Here is a 23,676-nt window from a genome sequence, read left to right as displayed (position 1 = left end):
TGACAGCCACCAGGTGTTGGAGACATGGAAAGCAGGAAAGACATGGAGCATGGAAAGCAGGGTTTGGGTGGGAGAGAGAGAATAAAATGAACTCTGTCATGTCCTGAAAGCCAAAAGCAATGACAGGATTTTTATTTACGCCTTAGAAATGTAGTCCATCTGTATAACATGTTGGCCTTTAAAGTGAACTTTGGCCCCAGCCTGAAATTTGCTTCTTACCTCATTTCCTGCCTTATGGCCTTGTGAGATATCACAAGACAAGTCCTGTCATACTTTTGTGTGTGAGGCTAGGCCAGCTCTCTTAAACTGTGAACAAGGTTTCCTCTCTCTTAGTCAGCAGAATTGCCCTCTCTTCCAACCATGTAAGTCATTTTGGGCAGAGGCCTTAGAAAAGCTATAGGGTGTGGCCAAATTTGACCCACTTCCTGGCTTTGTAAATAAAGCTTTATTGGAACAACCATGTTTTAAATATATCATCCATCATGGCTTTCCTGCTACCTTAGCAGATTTCTGTAGTTTTGACACTAGCATATGGCTCATGAGGCCTAAAGAATTTCCCATCTGGCCTCTTAATGGAATGTATGTGCAGCCTGGATCTTGAGTGTTGTAGTGATGAAAGGTATAGGAGGGAAAGAGATTTGCCCACCTAAGATTGGCATAGCTGCTACTTGTGATGGAGTGTGGAACAGATCCTTGGAAGACTCTCAGTTCAGAGGGCACAAACTGCACACCATAAATACTTTTGTACTTTCCTTATCAAAACGTTCTCCTATATGGTAACAACAAGATAAAATCAGTATTCACCCTTTTAGAATTTAAAATCAGAAGTCAGGGTTAAAATGTGAGTACAATGGAAGGATAAGGAGCAGATAAGAAGTAGAGATACATATCAAGGCAATTACAGCCCAAATAATGGTGGTGCATTCAGACATCAGTGAAACAAATTAATTACAGCTACGAAGATCAACAGAGATGGCACCTCAGGAGCAGAGCAGGGTGAAAAAATGCACAGGGGACACATACAGCATGATGTGATTTATTAGCAGTTCAAACATACAAGCTAAACGATGAGCTATTTGTGAGTATGTCGTCTCTATCTTGGTAGCCCTCAAGTCCGTGTGTCAATCCACGGTGCTAATGAGTGGTGTAGGTAGAACTGTTAGGAGGTAGGTTGCATGCCAGATACTTACATTATGATTCATAACAGTAGCAAAATTATAGTTTCTGAAGTAGCATGAAATAATTTTATAGTTGGGGGTCACCATAACATGAGGGCATGTATTAAAGGCCACTGCACTAGGAAGGTTGAGAACCACTGCTCTAATGGGAGAAAGCTAGCTCACCAGGGACATGTCCTTAAGAAGATATTGGCCCTTTCCTTTCTCTTTGCTTTGGGGCTCCTGTGAAGTGAGCAGGTGACCTCTGTCCCATGTTTCCACCATAAGGTCCTGCCCCACCACAGGACCAAAGCAAAAGCAACAGGACAAAATGACCATGAGCTGAAACCTCTGAAAATATAAGCAAGAAAAAAGAAACCTCTCTTTCTTTTTTATTTTTGTTTTATGGGTTTTTTTTTGGGGGGAGGGGTTGTTGTTTATTTGGATTTTGCTTGTTTTTTGTTTTGTTTTGTTTTGTTTTTGTTTTTGAATGTAGCTGGAACTCACTATGTAGATCACCATGATCTTGAACTCACAGAGTTACATCTGCCTCTGCCTTTCAAGTACTGGTATTAAAGGTGTATGTATACCACCATGCCTGGCTATAAACCTTTCTTTCTTTCTTTCTTTCTTTCTTTCTTTCTTTCTTTCTTTTTTTTTTTTTTTTGATTGCCTTTGACATTTTGTCACAGCAATGAAAAACTAACAGAGAATATTAGTACAAGAGAAAAAATTATAAAGAAATACAGTGCAGGCATTAAGTAAAATTCAACCTCATCATTGCTCCTAGAGTGTAGGGGACACACAGGGAATGTCAAAGGTACCTTGGTTGGGTAAAGACATGTGCATGGTGTCACAATCCTTTATATCTCACACATGTCTTACTAGTAGTTTACATCAACCTAATGTTAAATAAAAACTAGACAGTAGGGGATGGAGGATCCATGTACTGTGCTGTAATTCTCTGGACAGCAGTGTGCACTGTGAATGCAGAGTAGAACAGTCTCCAACCCAGATGAGAGGATTAAAGGGGAAGGTTCCAGAGACAAGTTCCACTTATATTCCTTGAGCATTTCATAAGCATATTTCTGAGAAAAAGTCACTGGAGAATCTTCTAGCAAAATTCCATGATGAAGCAGATATCAACAGAGTTTTTAAGGAACTGAAACCATTTCAGAAAAGAAAAGAAAAAACAAACAAACAAACAAACATAAAAACCAGACCAAGTACAGAAGACGAGGCAGAGGGCAGTGGAGGCCATGCTGTGAGCCTGACAGGCTGCAGGTAGGACACGGTGCCAAGAACAACAGGGTCCCCTGAAATACCTAAGCTTTGGCACTCTATGACACGTCAGAATAAGACAGGCCCAGGAGAGAGTAACTGGAGGTCCTAGCAGGGAAGCACAGCTACAGTAACCCCCACCAAAGAATGAGGGAAGCTGTGAGAGGGACACGCATGTGGAGTGGTAAGATAGGACATCTGCCTATCCAGCTGGATCAGCCAAATCAACCTTGGCAGTCAATGAGGTGACACATGTCACAGCCAGGCTGCTCTCATGTGGCTCAGGCTGGCCTCAACCTCAGCTGTGTGACCAAGGGTGACCTTCACCTCTTAATCCTCCCGTGTCAACATTTTAAGCGCCGGGATTGCAGGTATGTGTGGTCACAGCCAGACCTGCCGTTTGAAAGGGTTCTTCTGATGGGAGCATCATCCACTCACTCGGCCAGCCATTATGAAGTGCCTGCAGGCTTTTGCAGAGTTCAAAACAGCCCACTTTGACATGAGGACATCAATGGTGTGCATCAGAATGGCTAGAAATGAGAATCCAGGCTGGAATCACACACAGGACTTGCTTGTCACACTGACTATCTAACGCATGCCCAGGAGGACAAACTGCGTGTGTGTGTGAACTATTATGTACAACGAATTCAGTATCCATGTACAAGTAGCTCTTGTAACTGGAAAGCATGGTAAATCTTCATAAGACTGTCACTACCCCAAAGGGAACATTTTCTTATTGCATGTCAACTGAATAATACTGGACAGCCAGCGTTATACAGAGAAACTGACTTGAAAAACCAAAATTAAATAAATAAATAAAAGAAATAGAAAGTAGAATGGAATGGCAATTGGGTATTGGTGGCTCATGCCTTTAATCCCAGCATTTCAGAGGCAGAGGCAGGCAGATCTCTGTGAGTTCGAAGTCAGCCTGGTCTACAGAATGAGTTCTAGGACAGCCAAGGCTACACAGAGAAACCCTGTCTCAGAAAAAGAAAAAAAAAAAAAAAAAAAAAAAAAAAAAAGAAAAAAAAAAAAAAAAAGAAAGAAAAGGAAAAAGAAGGAAGGAAGGAAGGAAAGTAGAATGGCAACTTCCAGGGGTTGTGACAAAACTTAGAGAGTCATAATTTAAAAGGTACATTTTTTTTTTGCAGGATGAAGAGCTCTGGGGACAGATGGTTGTGATGACCACATAACTACATGAATGGACTTAATGACACTAATGTATTATATACTTCTCACAATCAAAACAAAAAGTTCTACAACTCTTAACTGAATCACACAGTAGGCAAGGGCTACAGGCTAACCCTTCCCCCACTAGTGGGCATCACCCTGTTGTTTCCTTGGGCAATCCTGGTTCACCTAGTGATGCAGCGAACACATGAGCCTGCGGCTGAGCCATGTAGACAACAGCTTGTCTCAGAGAGCATTCCCTTGCCAGGACAAAGCGTCTTGCAGAGCTGGAGCGTGCCTTGATTTCAACTCACATCTTCTCACAAAGACCATCCACAGACTCAACCACTCAGCTGCCAAGACACGCAACACAAAGGAAGCTGACGATGAAGCACCTCTCACTCAAAATGATCCTGTTCTCCGTCAAAAACTCATCTCTGCTGGTCCACAAAGAGGAGGCTTCACTGGCTTTAAAAAGACTGCCTTTCCATACTCTTCCTAGGTCTTCGATTCCCTGGCAAGGCAGGTTTATTAAATGACCCAGCTCAACATTAGCTGGGAGAATCCCATGGAAACCCCTTGGCCGGGACAGTGAACCCCTGGGAGTTTAGAAACGCAAGAGAGGAAGGGAAGAGAGAGGAGGTGCGTAGGTACAGGTGGGTCACGCAGGCATTGAAGGAAGGCAGACAAGCCTTGGCATTGAAGGAGAGAGGGACAAAGAAAGCCTCATTGTTTGACCTATTCTACATACGGAGGCAACAGCCAGGGATTCAGTCAAGTGGGCACCAGTAATTCATTCCTTCTTTGTCACTTCAACAACTTTCCTTGTGTGTAGAGTGGGGGAGGAACTCCACATAAAGCAACCAGCAGGAGGCTCCTGGTTCTTCTAAGGAGGCCTTGTCCTCAGTGTGGCAGAGGCTGGCACGGGCCTGCTCACAGCCATCCCACAGCCTGGGGACACTGAGCCACTGCTCAGCAGCAGCAATGTTAAACATTGTTGGGGACAGTCCGAGAGCTGAGTGGCCCTCTGACAAGCTTCTTGCTTTCCTGATGAAGGAGTGAATACTGGAAGGCCTGTGACCTGCCCAAGGGCTACCCAGACCGCTGGTGGAAGAAACAGGACCAGACCTCTGGCCCTAGGTAGCCTTCTCTTATCCAGGCAGCGTCTGGGCACTTGGGGACTTGTGCATGTTCTTTTCCTCACCCACTGTCCAACACAAGGAGACATGAAGAACAAAGCTGGGTATCCCAGCGGTGTCAGAGCTCAGACTTCCTCTGACGTATCATTTAAGTCACCCGCTAGTCTTTTAAAACAACCCAACTCACCGATTACAGTGGCACACTCCTTTAATCCCAGCATTAAAAGGCAGGCAGATCTCTATGAGTTCAAGGCCAGCCAGGTCTGCATAGAGAGTACTGGGCCAGCCAGCGCTATATAGCGATATCCCCATCTCAAACAGTCAAAAACAAACAAACAAAAAACCCAAAGCTCTTTTCTAACCTTATGTGGTTCTAGTTTTCCTTAAAATCCCTACCAATATTTTTGTTTAAAAAAAATGTGTGAGTATAAGAGAGACATAGCTTGAGAGGACAAGAAGTCAAGAGCATGCACCTGTCTTCCTTTTACAGTCTCATTTCTGGGGATCCCTTCAATAAAGGAAAGGGGGGATTCACTGACTACATAGAGCAGGAAAGGAGTAGCAGTTCTAGGATGCCTGCCCCTTGAGACCGCCTTGCTGGAACAAGTGAGGACTTGTGCTAACTTTGCAAAGCTATACCCACCTTCCAAAATGATATGCCAGCACTCAAAGAACAGGCTAAAACTATGAGAATAGTGTCATTATTTCAATGTTTCAGCATAGGTTCCTATTTTGGATAACACAAGCAGGGCTCTCCTGGCATAGCATTACCATCTATCTGTTGGTTCCTAGAGAACAGCAGCCAGTTGTGAGGCATGGCTAGGCAAAGGAACTGGGCTCTCTCTTGGACATCTGGGCCCATCTCAAACCTCACAGCCAGCAACCCATGAGGGGAAAGATACTTAAGAAGAAAGGGAAGCCCTGCCTGGAAATTCAGAAGGTACTCAGCCATCCCAACAAGGCTCAAATCAAATGTCAGATCGGATTAGAAGAGACAAAGCGCCCCTCCATAAGAATGTGGAGGTTGGGGTGTATCCTGCAGTTCCCTTCCCTCTCTCCTCACACTCCCAAGTATGGCCAAATCCAAGTACTAACTCAGTGCAGATAAGGCCCAGGATGCCCCAGGTGAAGTGCCCAGGGCTGAAGCATCTTCAGTGCTCCTGGGGGCCCAGAGTTCTTAGGAGTATTTAGTACATATGTGAGGGTATCCTAATAAATAGCCTAATGCACGATGAATTACTTTGGCTCCATGTCATGTTCCATTTGTGTTATATCCCCAAAGCTGGGGAGCACAGCATTCTTGAACCTGGTATGCGTAAGCAGTTCCGGAGTGAGAACATCAAATGCATGGAACTCCCCCTTCTCTTTTCTGAGCATTAGTTTCAGCTTCTGGGTCTTAAATACTGTGCAGCACACCCATCAAAGCATCACCTTATAGAAAGGCTGAGGAGTCAGTGGCCAGAGCTGAAATCCCACCCAAAAGCCCACCGGACAGTGCCACGGAGATGCTGACTAGGGATGCTGGCTCTGCCATTCAGTGGTGTTGGTGAGAGCTCCATGGAAGGAGAAATCATACCCTGATTCTTCACTGACAAGGAGTTTCTCAGTCTTACCCAAACTACCTTGATGAGACCCTTTCCTACTTCTCTGAGCGATTCATGCATAAAAAAGAATTCCAGGGTTTGGGTACAACTCAATGGAAGAGCACTTACTTCACATGAACAAGGCCCGAATTAAAAATAATTAGGAAGGCAAGAAAAAAGAGAGAGAGAAAAGAAAGATTCTTGCACTGTGCTGTGTGCACAGAAGCCACATTCAGCTGTGCCCTCCTCTCAGGGAGCTGCAATGAATACAGCAGCAGTGACTCATGGGAAGTCTCCAAAAGTGTTAAGGGAGAGAGGTTATCTCCAGCTTTTCCTCTTTCTGTGCCTACTACAATGGGATTTGCTCGATGTTCCCACCAACTCACCGACACTTGTTCTGACCACGATAGCTAGTCATAGTTGCAAGAGGTTTGAGCGAGCAGATTGAAATCTAACCAACTGTTTTGCATGGAGCTCAAGCCTATCTAGGTCAGGAAGCTTTCATGAGAAATCTCAGCACGTTCCCTCTACTGCTCAAAACCATCCATGTGACAACATCAGTGGTCTTGTTTCTTCAACGCTGATGTGATGTAATAGGGCAGGATGGTGAGTTGGTAAGCAGGAGGTCTGGTCTCTCCCAGCTTCAACATTCTGTAGCCACACAGGTCCATCAACTTCATAATCCTGCTACACAGACTTTCATCATGTTCCATGAAGGCATTAATTCACCCAACTAGTTTTTCCACATCTGAGCCACACAAGGGATAGATCTAGTCCTAGAGATATGGTAAAGAGAACAGGTAGACTCCCTGCTGTCAGGGTGTCTTCTTTAGGGTGGTGGAATGCACGGGAACACCAGTGTGCAAGAAAACAAAGGCAGGGTGGCTCCAGAGATACTAATTAGACGACTCTGACTAGACTAGGTGGCCTAAGAAAACTCCACAGAGGTCATGTGAGCAGAGATCACAGTTACAAGCCATGGCTGGATGCAAAGGGATGTGGGGTAGAGCACTGAGGCAGAAGGAAGGTGGGCACAGGTGACCTAGACAAATAAGGGCAAGCTGAGAGGCCCATTTGACTAAGACATCCTGTGAGCCTGCAGGGCATGAACCCACAGGATCCCACAGCACCCAAGGAGTTTAGATGTGCAGTGATGCTCCATAATGACTAGGTTAATACCACAGAAGGGGTCTGACTGCCCCAAAGGCAGGACAATATTTTCTGAGTGGAAAGAGAGATGTAACATGGAGCTCAACTTGAGGTGACTTCTTCTATGAGGAGTAGAAATGAAGCCATTGTCTCTAATCCTCTAATTCTGTTCTTGTTCTGTCTAGTGTGGGAGACACTAGCTGGTTTTGGCTACTTCAATTAGGAGGAACAAAAATAACACACATGGTCCCTTGGAAAATCTAGCCACATCTTAAGTACCACACTCTCCTAGTAGCTATGGGATTAGACAGCACAGGGAGGGTGCATTCTCTTTGGCAGTGAGTTTCAACACTTCTGTAGCTCCTTGTTTAAGGATCATGGGTGATGTTTTCTTTACCTTGCACCCTCAATCTCTGAGAGAGAATAATAGAGCAAACAGATCAATGTTTTCTCAATTGGGTGATGCTATGGTTTGGATATGACTTGTGTCCATCAAAATTCAGAGTGATATTTGATTCCCAACATAGCTATAGTGGGAGGTGAGGCCTTTGGGAAGTGGTAAGGCCATGGGTACTCCATCCTCATGGAGGCACTGGTGGGGTCTTGAGGGAACTGGATCCGAGAGTGCTTGTTATAAAGTAAGCCTGGAGCCTCACCACTCTCCAGCTCATGTGTTCCTTTTTGCACACACCTGCCCTCCATTCTGCTTTTCTGTCAGGAGACCCTCACCAAAGACCAAGCAGATGCTAACTCTGGGCCCCAGAACTTCTAGAACCATGGGCCAAAATAAGCCTGCTCTTTCTAAATACCCTGCCACAGGCATTTTGTGCACCTAGAAACTGGACTAAGTTTTACGTCTTGCTTAAACCACTCAGACACCCAGCAAACATGGTTCTTCACTCCTCTGCAGTCTTCAGGCTCATGTGTACAAACTGTTCATACTTCATCCTTTTTAGGAGACCGGAGGTGTGCATCCCTTTCCAGAAGGTATCTCTCTATGGACATGCAACTTTTCTCCACTCAGCCCTTTGGAGGGAGGGCTGGGAATGAGCCTTTGAGTCACTGGGAGACAGCTTGCCTCACCCTCTGCACTCTCCTCCTCTCCTGGAGCTCACAGAGATGCGAAAGCAGCAGCAATGGACTGAAAAGCCAACTGTACAAACATTCACTTCCACGGTCACAAGGTGGAAAGGAAAATTGCCCAAAAGGAGATCTTGGAAAAATAGCAGAGAGCAATCACCCCCTGAAGAGAACATGAAATAACACCCCACAGTGACCTGACAAAGGAAATGGAAAATAAGAACCAACCATGAATGGGTCAGAGAACTCCACTGAGTTTGGGGGTAAGAACTACAAAGGAACAAAGGGACGTGAAATGAATGCTGTGATGGCCCAGGGCTGCAGAGTGGACATGCTGGGCCGTGCATTCTGCAATTCACTCAGACCTTCTTTCAAGGACAACATTCATGTATCAGAGAATAGTTGAAACTCCCCTTAGCAACTCCAAGTTCATATCAAAGTCCTCTCAAAATTGCTGTGTGTGCTTGGTAGATACCATATGCTCGGGACTCAAGACACCTATCACAGAGCTGGAGAGATGGCCCAGTGGTTAAGAGCACTTACTGTTCTTCCAGATTCACTATCAGGTAGCTCACAATGCCTCTGGATATCTATACATATACATACATACACTTACATACATAAACACATATGTATATACAAACACATACACACACATAAACTCACTAGATACACAGAAAAACTAAGATTCCAAAGAATACCAACTTGTTGGTGATAAAATTGCCAAGAGGATAATGTCTTTGGTGTCACTTATGGGGAGTATGGGCTAGGGACATCACCTGCCCTGAAGATGAATTATTGGGCTGAACTTGTTAAGATGCACAAACCCTAAGTGTTTCACAGCAGCCCATGGGACAGGGGGGTTTATCTCCCGAAACAGACTAGAGCACAAGGTTTTTCTCCCTCAAAAAGCGGACAGCAGCTTTCTGCTGCCTGCAGAGTAATGATCAAATGTCTTGTGCCATCCACATTCCTTCATAGCCTAGGCCCACTCCTTGAAACATCTGTATATAGGTCTATGTCCTTATGGGTAATAAGGCCTGAGAATCATAAGATTAACTGGAGGATGAAGAAGAGAAGGGAGTGGGTGCCAGCCAAGTCATGTGATGGCTAATGAGGCTGCAGGAAGCAAGGTCTAGGGACAGGGTGCACATCCCTGATGTAGGTTGAATACTAGGATACTAGCTCTGGAATAGGAAGAAAGGACAAGGGCCATTTGTGGGTGATTTTTGTTTGTTTGTTTTGAGATATGCTCTCACTATGCAACCTAAGATGACTTGAACTCACAGCCCTCTTGCCTCAGCCTTCTGAATGCTGAAATTTTAGATGTGTGCCACTGTGGGTATGTTCTTGAACAAGAGTTCTTACTTTGTACTCTCATGTTAGACTAGGTTATCCAAGGTATGTTCAAGCTTCTCTGGATGAGATGTCTGAAGCTCAGTGTGGAACAGCATTTCAGAAACAGCCAGTTTGATACCATGTCTCAAAAATAAGCAAACGAACAAACAAACAAAAAACAAGTAAGCAAGAAAATAACAGCAGCAGCAGCAGCAAAAACAAAAACGAAAGAACAAAGCAAAAATTATGAGGCCATTCATATGTGCCATTTGGATCTATGCTTACCAAAAACCAATTATCACATGACTACTGACTGCACAATTGCAGGTTAATCAGAAGTGTGAACAACAGGGATACTGAGACCATGCATGAGCAAAATGGCACAGGCCTGAGAAACACCACTGAGCCCAGATGTCAAGGATTGAGACAAGTACTAGGCACACCTCCTCCATTAAGGATATCTTTGTTAGCAGGAATAACAACAGGGAATGGGCAATACTAATGTCCCCCGGTTCTATTACAGCCATACATGATTAAAATGTCTACTTAGTGAATCCTTTAAGTCACAAATCTAACTGCTCTCCTGAGGTGGAGAACAAACACCCCAGAGAGTGACTGAGGTGTACCCAGGAGTAGGGACTCAAGAAGCTGACAAATTCTGTGATGGCAAAAGCCTTAAGGTTGTTAGTGCTATTCTGGATGGCACAATGATGTGGGGAGGTACCACGTGCCCTGCAGGATTCAAGTCCAGTGGCAAAGGCAATGAAAGGAGAACCAGAACCTGGCGGTAGGGTTCCTCTTCTTTAATCTGGCCAGGGTGGACAGGTGATCCTCTTTAGAGAGGCCAGCGTCCAGTATCTGACATCGTGTGCTGTCAAAACTCTGTTTTTATAGCTATTTATAAGTTGTATGCACTACTGCAAATTCTTTATGTCTGTAGACAAATATTTTACCAACATATTTTAAGCCAAAGAATAGAGCTGGTAAGTTCCATGTAGCAGTTACAGACAGACACCTGGAGGCAGGGGTTTGAGTTCTGGCTCCTCTACCCCACCACATACCATCTTGGGTAAGTTACATCCTTACATCTCAGGCAAACATTCTAAAACGCAAATAATAGTGCCCACTGGGTAGAAACACAGGCAGCATTCAGAAGTGCCTAAGTACAGTGTTCAAGTTCAGTAGCATCAGCTCGCATTTCCCTGCATTAGCAGCACATTCATTGAAATCCAAAGGTGAGAGAATTGGCTTCCTTATCTTTAGAACAGGCTTTTGGTAGGATCTATGGTTAATATAAAACATAAGCATATCTATACACATCAGAAGACAGGCACACGTGACTTAGCCTAGCACCTGAACTTGGAAGATGTTCTAAGAGTCCCTGGACTACCTTCAATAGTCCTTCCTGTTGCTCCTTCACTAAGTCAGTACTCAGCTGCCACAAACATGGTACTACATACTGGAAAGCATCCAAGGGAAAGCCCAGGCCAGGGTATGCCTGACTCCTCATCTCAGGGCTGTGGGTTAGTCCTTCTAAAACAATCAGACTCCACACAAAATGATGCCTTTGGTGATGAGCAGCGAGTCCAGCTAACAGTGTACAAACGGCCAAGGATAGAGGGCTGTGTCCTCTTGGCAAGCACTTCCTATGCAGTAGACTTCTCTAACATATTTACCAACTTTATTTACCATAGCCAACTCTCGCCTTCCCTGGATTCCCTCCACCTCAAGAGCCCATAACCTTTATATAAACTGCCACACCAGCTGGACAAAATGGTGTCAGGGAAGGCAGGGTCAGAAACACCCAAGTCGAAGTCAGGCTTCTGCACAATTGTCCTCTATTATGTAAAATAGATGGAGGTACAGCTGGGCTGGAGTTAAAGGCCCCTCAGTTCACTAGTGTCCCACAGGGACAACCTGCTTTCTGTTTGGAGGGAGTTCTGAGCCCTTTCCCAGAACCAACACAAAGCAAATACCAAGAATGACAGGATTTCAAAAGGCCCAGGTTGGAGAAAGCCAGCACTCCCAAACATCTCATCTCCCAAACAACACCAGAGTAAGCTTCCCGTGGTCACAAAAGCACCCTGTGCTACAGGCATCATCAAAGGCTTTGCGGAGGAGAATGACAACACAGCTCAGATCCCCGGATTTTCCTGTCCTTGTTTTCTGTGAAGGAAGTTCAAAGGCCCTGGCTGCCTGGGCCTCAGAGCTGTTCACCTCAGAGCTGCTTCATACTGAGTCAGGATGAAAAAAAAGAATTTATGGGGACATATGTGAGAAGGGGAAAGAAACCTCTTCTCAAAATACAATTAAACCTTTTTTTTTTTTTTTTTTTTTTTTTTTCCAATTGAGAAATCCAGCAAAATTAACGAAATGTGCTGGAAAGGCTGTCGAGACAGTTAGTATTTCTTTCACACATAGATAAGAGTTAAAATCACAATGAATAAAGCATATTTCTTGAATGTATACGATCCTTAGCTAGATCCTCATTCCTTCCCCCAGAAGTAGTCTGAGAACCTCAAACAAAGCTGTTCACAAGAAACTCATCCTACTTTCCTGCATCCCCATGGGCTAGATTCCTGCCTAATCAACTGTAATCCTGTTAGGCACCCCCACAGGAACCCAGTGATAAGATAGGAAGCTCAGACCTAACCAAGACCTTAAATTTGCCTATTGATAAAAAAAGGAGCTGGACTCTCAGTGAAGCCTACCCTCAAACTCTTAGATGTCTGCCTTTCTTCTAGAGCCTTCCCCTCTCTTATGCTAGAGATTATATGAAGATACCTTTAACAAACTCTGCCTCATAAACTGACTGATTCTGAATATTTTTGGCATCAAAATTAACAATCTTGATTCAGTCTGAGTCCACCTTCCTAAAACTTCAAGCTGCTGAGCACAGTGGTGTGGAGTTGTCTATATTCCCTCTACTATCAACAACGTGGAGCATCAGGAGCCAGATGCATCCCCACCCTTCCTTCTCAGAGTCCTTGATGCTGGTATGATGGAGGATGGTTGGTGTAGCTTTAAAACCCCAGGTCTGCTTTTCCAGGTAAGAGATTCACCAGAAAGGTGCAGGTGTCTAAACATGGGCCAACAGGAGGTGCAAACAACACAAGGCAGGCCAGCCTGCAGCTGGGGAGCTGGAAGAACTCTAGCAAGAAGGGCTGATTCTGTTCCTACCACCCAGGAGAGAAGCAGAAAACATCCCTGCTCAGCCTTGGCACACATGGGCCGTACAGGCTGGGATGCTGGGCTGGGACTTGCTCATGCAGAGGGGACAGCACCCACTGCATGCCACTTCATTCCAGGTGTTTGCTGGCTCTGGTATGCTCTTCCACCAGTGATTGGAGGGAGGGTGGCTTCTGATCAGCTTCTCCCTAAGGCAGCGATTTGAAACTACAAACAGAGCAAGCCTGGTGCTACTTAAAGCAAGACTCCCTTCGGCATCTTTTCCTGGACTGAGAGCAACACCCACGCTGGCCGTTCTACAGGCAGCATCCACTATTGTCCCTTCAGTAAGTCAGATGAAGAACACTTGAGGTCAGAGCATAGCAAATGGTAAAAGCGTCTCGATTTTGTGTTCAGACCCAAATTCTCTGCATTAAAACCTGGAAATGTGCTTCAGGGACTTAAAAGAAAATCATTATTGACATGCCTTATAATCTAGGTTTTCTGCCCAAGAGTAACAAACAACTGCTAATATCAAAAATTATTCTTCTATACAAAAATATGAATGAGTCACATTAGGTATAAATTATGATGCTAAAGAATGGTTGAAATGAGCAGGGCATTGGTGGTGCACACCTTTAATCCCAGCACTCAGGAGGCAGAGGCAGGCAGATCTTTGTGAGTTCGAGGCCAGCCTGGTCTACAGGCTCCAAAGCTACACAGAAACCCTATCTCGAAACAAACAAACAAGCAAACACACAACAAAACAAGAATGGTTGAAATGGTAAAACTTTTGTTATTTATGTTTTACAACAGTTGAAAATGATTATAAGCTATTTAGCAAGATGCATAACATAAGAACAAGATAGTATTCTGAGACTGACATGAATTAAAACCCATGTTGGAGGTATTTCATATTAATCAGTAAATTAAAGCTGCCTTTGCCACACTTACCTCTGACCTACCAAGCAGTTATTGCTTCATAGAACACCATTGCATGTGTTGCATCACTTGGCATGTTGCCCTTCCTTGGCTCCCTGTTTGCCAGTTTATCTAAGCCACCAGTGACTGACCATTCAGGCTATTCCTTCCTGTCTTGCTCCACTGGCTCCTCGACCTGCACACATTACTCTCCCACACTCTGGCCCCTGGGTCTCAGCTCTCTCAGTAGCCTCCATCAGCTGCGGTGTTATGCTGAGGCCCCACAGACCTGGTTCCAGGAGATTCTGAACTGTGAATCATTAAAGCAAAGTTGGAAGATGCCCTTAAGGGACCACTGACTCATCGTTCCAAAATCTTCTTTTCCCACACCTCACAGAAGAAGGGAGTGGTCTGTAGCTTCAAATCTGGAGGACTTGGAATCAAAAGATTGGGCTGAATGCCTCATTTACACTTGGGGTGGAGGCAGGGATCGCATCTATCAGGATGCGAGCAGTTGCCTGGTCATCTTTATGCATTTGCCCATCCTCAGTTATTTGCCTGTGGATCCTCCCTTGCCCACAGCCCTGGCCTTTCTTTATTCGGACTCTTCCTCCTCACACAGATGCTGCACCAGCCTCCCAGCTCCCAGTGTGGCCTGCCAAGTTGGCCTGTTTACAACTGCAGCCTGATTCCCTCCAAAACAAATATCTAAAAGCTTTCCTCTCTGGCTTGGGCTCCTTCATTGGCTCACTACTATCCTAAGGTCATGGAGGACAGAATTTTTGTGTGCCGGCCCAGCCTCCTTCTTTGGTTCTGCTAGTCCTGATCCAGATTCTAGACAGGTCCTAAGGACCTACAGTATCCAAAACGCAGTAGGCTTTGGGTAAATTCTGAAAATTCACAGCACCCAGAATGCACTAGACTCCCCTGGTCTTTCAGAACCTTCGTCAGATAATGAGCACAAAAGTCAAAGCTCAGGATGCTAATGCCATCAGTCCAATCAAAGTGCAGCCTGATCTTCATTTCTTGAATTCACAATGTCCTGGGATGCAGGAAGATGTATGTGTGCCTCTGATATCACAGAGCCTGACGGATCTCAGGGTTTAATTTATACCCAAATTGACAAATTACTACTCTCCTGACCCTCAAATATTTAACAAGTGAATGAATAAAGGAGGACGAATTTTTTTTCTTTTGTTTTTTCAAGACATGGTTTCTCCTGGAACTCGCTCTGTAGACCAGGCTGGCCTGGAACTTACAGAGATCCACCTGCCTCTGCCTCCCGAGTGCTGTGATTAAAGCTGTGAGCCATCATCGCCGGCATGGAAGACATAATTCTTGTGTGAGACACACACACACACACACAAAAGCATTGTTTGAAGTGGAACAAATCTGGCACGGCACAAGGGTCACTGACAGCACAGTTCTATGACTCTATATAACTTGAGGGATAACTTGAGAGATATTTCTGTTTTCTGGTGAGACTACGGCTTTCTTTTCATTAAGAAAAGAAATTAGACCTTGGCAAACCAGACACGGTCTCACTTCCCCATATATGTTTGAAGGCTTTCAAGGAGCCTGGAACTCTTTATTTGCTTTCAAAGTAAGTGACTGATTTCTTTGTTTTAATTCCATTTGGGAGTGGAGTAAAGGGGAGGGGTGGGAGCAGGTGGGAAGGGAGTCCATCCCTCTCCTCTTACAGTCCTGAACGCCTTCTTTCAGGAATTGCAGCTTTCAGCCCTGTGTCCCATCCTGCCTTTTCCAGGTGAAAGCAGGGGACCCTGGAGGGTATAACAGTGCCTGTCAGTCATGTGGAGTGAGAAATGAAAACAGGTGGGGCAGGTGGGGCAGATGAGGCCAAGCTGTGGACAGGACAGCAAGGGACCACAGGAAAGACAGGCTGTTAACCATTAATCCCACCCCATCACTTCACCCCTTCCCAGCTGGCCTTTGTAGCCACTCCATGTGACATCTACCAGAGCAGGATGGAATTCCTCCAATGTTAATGATTGAGTTTAGGATTCTAAGGTTGTGAAATTCTAAACTGGACACACTTCTCTGTATTTTGTGGGTTTTTGTTTTTGTTTTTGCCATTTATTCCAGGAATGAACCCATGTTTTGGAGACATTTGAAAACCCATCCCTTAATTCCCTACCTAACTCCAGAGAAGGGGACTGGAAGCTGACAGAATTTAAGCTATGTGTCATGGCCACAGTCATCTGAGGGACTCAAGCCACAGCTCTGATCTCTTGAGTTCCAGATCATTCTATGGATTCTTCTGCTATGTAGACAGTTTTGCTTCAAAGTGCACAGGCAGTATTAGATTTCCAGCCTTTTCCTCTGTGATGAATATAGCTACACCCTAGAATTTTAAAAGCTCAAAATAGTTGCTACTTTTCTTCACTTTGATTTTTGAGGTAGATATACCTTACTAAATTCAAAAGCCCCTAATAAACAAGCACTTTCAAATCCATCTACACATGTAGGCAGCTGGTGTGTGATTTTTGTCCCCTAACTTCTGCAAAGGTGAGGTGTTTGTTCTTAGCATGCAGAAGACACATCACATCTGTACATGTTCAACCGGTGTTCACAAATCATTTTTGTTAAAGGACTGATACACTTTAAGAAAATGTAGTCCTGGGTGGCAAAGAATGGCTCTCTGCTAGATGACTTAAACCCACCCCCTCTGCTTGATCACCACAGCCTTCTGCCACACAGGAACTTCATCACCAGCCATTTCAATCCCCACTCACCACTCCATGGTGAGATGCTCAGAAGGAAGATTTAAAATCAAGTGCTCCAGTTTGATTTAATTTTTAGTGTTTGAGACATTTTATAGCCCAGGCTGGCCTTGAATTCACTCTGCAGTTCAGGTTAGCCTTGAACTGTTGGCAGTCCTCCTATCTCAACCTCCCATGAGTGCTGGGATTACAGACAGTACCCACCATACCCCCTCCATTCTTTCCTTTTCTATTTTCTTTCTTTCTTCCTTCCTTTCTTTCTTTCTTTCTTCCTTTCTTCCTTCCTTTCTTTTTTTCTTTTTGGCTTATAAATGCATAGCTTTCTTTCTTGCAGTTAATCTGCAGGATTAGCAAATGACTGGCAGAGAGCCTTTAGCCTGTGGATTCTCTGATCATGCCAGGTTGAACTAGAGAGAAAATATAAATGTGTATGTATGTCTGTGTGTGGCATATGTTGAGATGTGTTTGTCTATGCACATGTGGAAAACCCAGGAAGAGGCTTGACGTCACCCATTATCTCTTCCCTTAAGACGTGATCTCTCCAGGAACCTACCCTAGGCTGCTGGCCAGCAAGTCTCAGAGATCTTCCTGTCTCGATCCTTCTACAGCTCTGAGGGTACAGGCACATGCAGCCATGCCCAACTTTTAAAAGATTATCTTTTGTTTTCTAGGTATGAGTATTTGGTGTGTGTGTGTGTGTGTGTGTGTGTGTGTGTGTGTGTGTGTGTGTGTATGTGTTTGTGTGTGTGTATCACATGGGTGTTTAGTGCCTGCAGAAGCCAGAGGGTTTGGATCTGCTGAGAGTGAATTTACAGACAGTCGTGAGCTGCCATGTGGGTGCTGGAAACCAAATTCAGATCCTCTGTAAAAGGAATAAATGCTCTTAACCTCTGAGCCATTAATCCAGCTCCTCCTCCACCTTTTTATATGGATGTTGGGGATTTGAACACAGGTCCTCATAATCATATACGATTTCTTACCCAAGGAAAAAAGGTCCAATTAAAATAAAATTATTTGTCAAAGGTCCATAGTAAACTCTGACTCATAACTTTCGGGGGGAAAAGGCTCTGTCAGTAGAGGTGACCCACAGGGGAACAGGATTACAATTATGGCCCAAAAGGATGCAGATAATACAGGAAGACATATTCTCATGGAGCTTTCCTTCCCCAAATTCAAGGTGAATGCTTGCACTCCAGAGGCAGTAAGCTACTTTCTCAACAGGCAATGTCCATTCTCTTCATTCTATAGCTCAACAATCTCCATTATCTTCATTCCTCATATCTGTTGCTCACTACATGGAGCCATTTGGTGCAGTCATTCCGGTAAAGAGGGAAAAAAAGTACAGCAACCCCTTTGACTGAAACAAGTCCCTAAATTTTCAGCAACACAGACAAATACATAAAATAGTACCAATTACAGGACTTCAGAAGACTATAAAGCATAAAAATACATAGTAAGAATACAAGTATCATCTTGATCAACAGATTAGAAATTATTCAACCTCTCCTTGAGAGTTTAAACTCATTACTGTCATGTCAGGGGAAAAACAAACAAACAAACAAAAAAAAAACAATGCCCACCTAAAGCAAGTTCTAGATTATTTTCTAGTCTATTTAACAATTAAATCAAGACTTAGACTCTAATTTTGCAATGCCATCAGTACTTTAGGCACCTTACATTTTCTGATCACTCTTTGATGATGTGTAAAATTCAGTTGTTTAGGTTGCCTAGGCTTAAGGAGAATTATTATAATGAGAATCCAAGTGACAGAATTTCTCAAGAAAATTATCACTGTTAATCAAAAAAAAAAAAAAAAAAAAAAAGTTACATAGTTACATTCACTGACCATCTCCAGGCAAGGCCTTGTTGGAAAAAGGTTAATATCCATGTTTCAAACCAGGAAAGCAGAATTATGGGAAGGGTGTGGGGGGAGTCTTTATCTGTCCTGTCAGACAGCTCCCAACTCATGCCATGGAGATGTATTATAATTATGAAAGCTTGGCTGATCGCTTAGGCTTGATTCTAACTAGCTCTTACAACTTAAATGAATCCATTTCTATTAATATGCATGCTGCCATGTAGCTCATGTTACCTCATCTCCTACATGTCATGCTTCCTCCGTGTCTCCCTTTGACTCTACCTTCTTTCCAGCTTTTTCCCTGCCCTGAAAATCCTGCCTAGCTATTGGCCATCCAGCTTTTTATTAAACCAATCCAAGTGACACATCTTCAGAACGTACAAAAAGATTATTCCATAACAAAGGGAAGCTTTAATGACTACAGAACTTTAAAAAGGTACTTATGGTAATATGATCAAATGGTCAGCTCTGAAAAAAATGTATACAGTTAACACTGTACAGACTAGGCAAGTTATATGAGGGAATATATATATGTGTGTATATATATATATACATATATATATATGCATGTAACAACAATTAATGAAAATAGACGCCAATAATTTGAAAGGTAACAAGGAAGAATATGAGGGTTTGGAGGAAGGAAAGAGAAGCGGAGAGGAAAGAAGGGAAATGAGAAGAGAAGAGAAAGACATAATCAATACATTAAAGCAGAAATAAATAAATTGGGGATAGCTTTTCAAAATGGGCCAGGGGTGTAGCTCAGTAGTAGCACTTTTTGCTAGAAGGTGCAAGGCCATGGATCCCATTCCTAGCACTGCAAAAACAAGTAAACCAACAAATAAACAAAAACAAATCCTACTATATCCAACATCAGATCAACTTAAAAAACAAAACAAACCAATAATTTTAGCTCTATTATTATTGTTATTTCATTTAAAAAGGGATATGTCCAGGTATATTGCCTAGGCCGGCCTTATATCCCTAGTCTCAAGCCATCCTCCTAACACAGCTTCCTGAGTAGCTGGGGCTATGAGTCAGTGCCACAGTAAAGAGACTTGCTTTGAGGTCAGTGCTGGACCCCCTGGCCTGGGACATTATGGTTGGGAATGAGAGTCAGACTGCAATGAGTTACTGCTATGTAAGCATCTCTTTAGTCTTTGATAAGATGACTTTTATAAAGAGATGGGGAGATGTGGTTTATAGCTCTTGTCCATGTCTTCTTAACAACTAAATCTAGTGTGTGAGTGGATATGTGTGAATGCAAACATGCTCACATCCATAGGTTAAAAAAAAGACAATCAATCCTCCAATGTAGCCCAAGTGCGTTTAAGTGCCCGGGTACCTCACAAAGATTTCACCACTGCTGTGGTCCTGTGCAGACCTGGCCTATTCTCTTGATAGCATTCACTCTGCTGCTGTTCAAATCCTCGAGAAGATACCAGTAATCTCTATTTTATGTCCTAATTACACAACCACTTATCCGGTTGGCAACTTGAAGAAAACAAAAGGTTATAGTAATATTTAACCACAGTGTACCTTAGAACAAAATCCAAAGCAGAAAAAAAAAAAAAACAAAAATCTCAGGCAGTCTTGCAAATAAAACAGAAAACAGCCGTAAGTCAGCAGCCTGCCTGCCTGCCTCTCTTTTTCCCTCCCTCCCTCCCTCCCTCCCTCCCTCCCTCCCTCCCTCCCTCCCTCCCTCCCTCCCTCCCTCCCTCCCTCCCTTCCTCTGTCCCTTCCTTCCTTTTTCTTTTCTTTTCTTTTCCTTTCTTTTCTTTTCTTTTTCTAGACAGGGTTTCTCTGGGTAGTCTTGGCTGTCCTGGAACTCACTCTGTAGATCAGACTGGCCTCACACTCAGAGATTCACCTTCCTCTGCCTAGGATTAAAGGGTGTACCCACTGGCAGCATTTCTGGAATAAATAGCCAATACTCATGGCAAACTACACAAGAAATCAAAATGGAAAAATCAAAATGGCAAACTACACAAGAAATCAAAATGGAAAAATCATTGCTTTGCTCGTTCCATTGCCAAACACCTGTAACATTAAAACAGAATAAAGCCTAGGTCTGTTTTGACCAATAGCAGGCCTTCCCAACAGAGGCTTATAAAGAATATAAAAAGCTTCTAGATGGAGGAAGAGAAAATTTGGGGACCATTAAAAATTTCACTTGCAAATAATTAATGTCCAGAAGTTTTACTTGTCTTTGGAGCTAAGAACTTCTTTACCCCAATTTATCAGTAACTCCTCTAAGCTAAAGTTACAGGTTTTACTTATGGGCACATGTTTCTTGTGTAAAAAAAAAAAAAAAAAAAAAAAAAAAAAAGCTAGCAAACTAGGTAATTGGAAATTTATAGCTCCCTGCCCTGTTGACTGAGAGCATCTCTTTATGGCTTGTCATCAGCTCAAGACGGCCCAGAGATCTGGAGAGCTGGGCCACCCCAGCCCAGCTAACCATGTCCATCCCAACTTCATCTGTCAACTATGACTTTGGTTTCTTTTTTTAAATTATCCATTGTCAGAGGTGGCTTGTCTATTGTCTCTTAATAAATTCCTGCTCATTTTCATGTTTAAATGGGTGCTCAAGCCATTGTTCATATCCTTTTGCTTCCTGTTAGTTGTGCTATCTGAAATAATCTATTAGTTCATACAGGAGGCCACTGTGTAAGACCTGGACATTTTCACTGAAATGGCACGTGTCATGCACGCATGATGACTGGGTGTTATTCTCAACTTTAAAAATACATGATTCATTAAAAAAATTGATTTAATTGTGTGGTGTGTGTGTGTGTGTGTGTGTGTGTGTGTGTGTGTGTGACACTCGAAGGTAACTGTGGAGACTAGAAGAGGGTGTTAGATTCCCTAACTGCAGGTGGCACATAAGTGCTGGAAACTAAACTCCAGTCTTCCAAAGAGCAGTAAGCACTATTAACCGCTGAGCCCTGAACACAATCATGTTTAATAGCTTATTCCATTTCAGAAAAGAAATTGGCAGGCTGCTTATACGATAAGATAAATACTGAAGACAGAAGATTGCACAAAGGAGAAAGTAAACTAGGGACATTGAAATGAAACTAAGAGACAGGACAGCATTTAAAGCTTGTGTTGTCAGTCCAACACAGGCCTTAGAAGATTCTGAACTACTGGGCTAATGTGGTCTGCTGCAGTGAATAAAGTTGTACAGTAACACAGCTACAGCTATTCATTTACATATCATGTATATGCATGCATACTTTCATGTTACAGTGGCAGAGCTAAGTAGCTGCAGCAGAGACCATATGGCCCACAATACCTAAAATTTTTACTGTCTGGCTCTTTTCAGAACAAGGTGCAATAGCCAGGATATTTGATTCTCTACTTAGGAGACAGAAGCAAACCCACTTCCTAGACTATATATGGTCTTTGTATAGCAAGTGTTATTTCCCTAGCTCCCAAATTCTTTTCAAGATTAATAAAATGATTTTCCAGAAGCCTGTTGTGAACTATATAATTCAACACAGTGTTAGAAGGGAATAAAAGATATCCTGTGGCCTTTCCCATCCCTACTCCTTTCTTATGGGTGAAATATTATGCTATGAATTGATTGTGTTTCTAGTGGGACAGAGATTTAGGTTATCTAAAGAAGTCTTTAATATGCCAATTGAGATGGGGGTGGTGGTGGTGATGGCTGATTTAAGCCTTTAATCCCAGCACTCCCTGCAGACAGAGGAAGGCTTTCTATAAGTTCAAGGCCAACTTGGTCTACACAGTTAGTTTCAGGACAGCCAAGGCAACACAAAGAAACCTTGTTCCCCCCCTCAACCCCCCCACCCCCGCCCAAAAAAAAAAAAAAAAAAAAGAAGCAAATCGAAGAGAATTACAACAACTATTTGCATTTATTACTCTAGAAATCACTGTCTAATCAAGATCTGACTCCTGTTATCAATATCAGGAAAGCCAGAACCTTATCTGTCCAGTGACCCAACAGGTCTTTCCACAGGTGACCAGGGCACAAAACTAACAAGTAAAATGTCTACAGATTCTGCTTCTCTTGTGGTGCGTGGTTGTCTTCCAGAGAACCAAACAGAGAAGTAAAACTCACCCATATGTGATGGCAGAGATCATATGGGAAACACATATGGCAGAGCCCCTGGATGCTTTCTCCATCCTACTTCAAAAGGGGGAACTGCCAAGTCTTGACACCCAGTGCTCTAGTACAAAAGCTGACAATTCAAATCCAGAGTACTTATATCACATCCAAAAGAATGTTGAAAATTTGGCCTCACCGCAGAAGATAAGAAGAAAAGACCTCAAGGGGTCCAGGCTAGCCAAGTGCAGTCCACATGGAATAATTCTTCATTATGTTCTGCTAGAACCAGGACTGGGGTACCCAATGGTGCATTTTGAAGAACACAGAATGCCAATACAGCAACTTCCAGAGAAACCAGCAGCCCCTATGTCAGCTTGAGCTGATTCCCACATCTCCAGACCTTTACACAGACTTCCATTTTCCTTGATGCAGGCACTGACCCCAGCTGAAAGTTTTTTGTAACCACAAAGGCTTCCTAGTGTGTGTTTCCCAAGTGCCACCACCCCAACAACTAAGCCAGAACCTCTCAGGCAGCAACAATTGGGCTGAATTTCCTAGGGACTAATCATGATGGTTCCTACTTACGTAATGCATACAAGGTGAGGATGACTCCGGCCAGGCAAAATCCTTCAAAGAACCTGAGTGTGCTGAACATTGTCACATTCACTGACAGTGCCACCGTCAGTCCAAAGATCAGAATGAAGATGATGGAAAACAGCAGCACAGGCCGCCGACCAACCCTGCATGTGAAGAGGGGAGAAGTCAGACATTCATGTTAAACATGAGGGCAGTGCTAAGTACTGAAACCCGGCATCCAGTGAGTATTCAATATATATTGAAGGAGTAGGAGCTAAGTGTCTTCATACTACCTATACCCATTTCACTAGATCATGGCTTACTCCCTGGGGCTAGAGGCCCCTTGTGGGACATTAAGTCCATCCTCTTCTGGAACTGAGAGAGCATTGCTCAAACAGCTACTGGGACAGAGAATTATGATGTGGCCCTGATTACCGATGCTG

General features: G+C 43.6%; 1 protein-coding gene across 2 annotated transcripts in view; it reads right to left on the bottom strand.

Annotated features, from left to right (window-relative positions):
- The window catches only part of Slc22a23 (solute carrier family 22 member 23), a 156,198-nt gene that overhangs the window by 89,308 nt on the left and 43,214 nt on the right, over positions 1–23,676 (bottom strand). For both annotated transcript variants that reach the window (XM_051194463.1, XM_051194464.1), the window contains exon 3: positions 23,243–23,397. In XM_051194463.1, the coding sequence (XP_051050420.1) occupies positions 23,243–23,397 (155 nt within the window). The remainder of the gene's footprint in view (positions 1–23,242; positions 23,398–23,676) is intronic.

Source organism: Phodopus roborovskii, unplaced genomic scaffold (assembly GCF_943737965.1).
Source record: "Phodopus roborovskii unplaced genomic scaffold, PHOROB, whole genome shotgun sequence".
NCBI classification, from domain to species: Eukaryota; Metazoa; Chordata; class Mammalia; order Rodentia; family Cricetidae; genus Phodopus; species Phodopus roborovskii.
The sequence above is the reverse complement of the archived record's forward strand: the minus strand, read 5'-3'. Positions and strand labels throughout refer to the sequence as shown.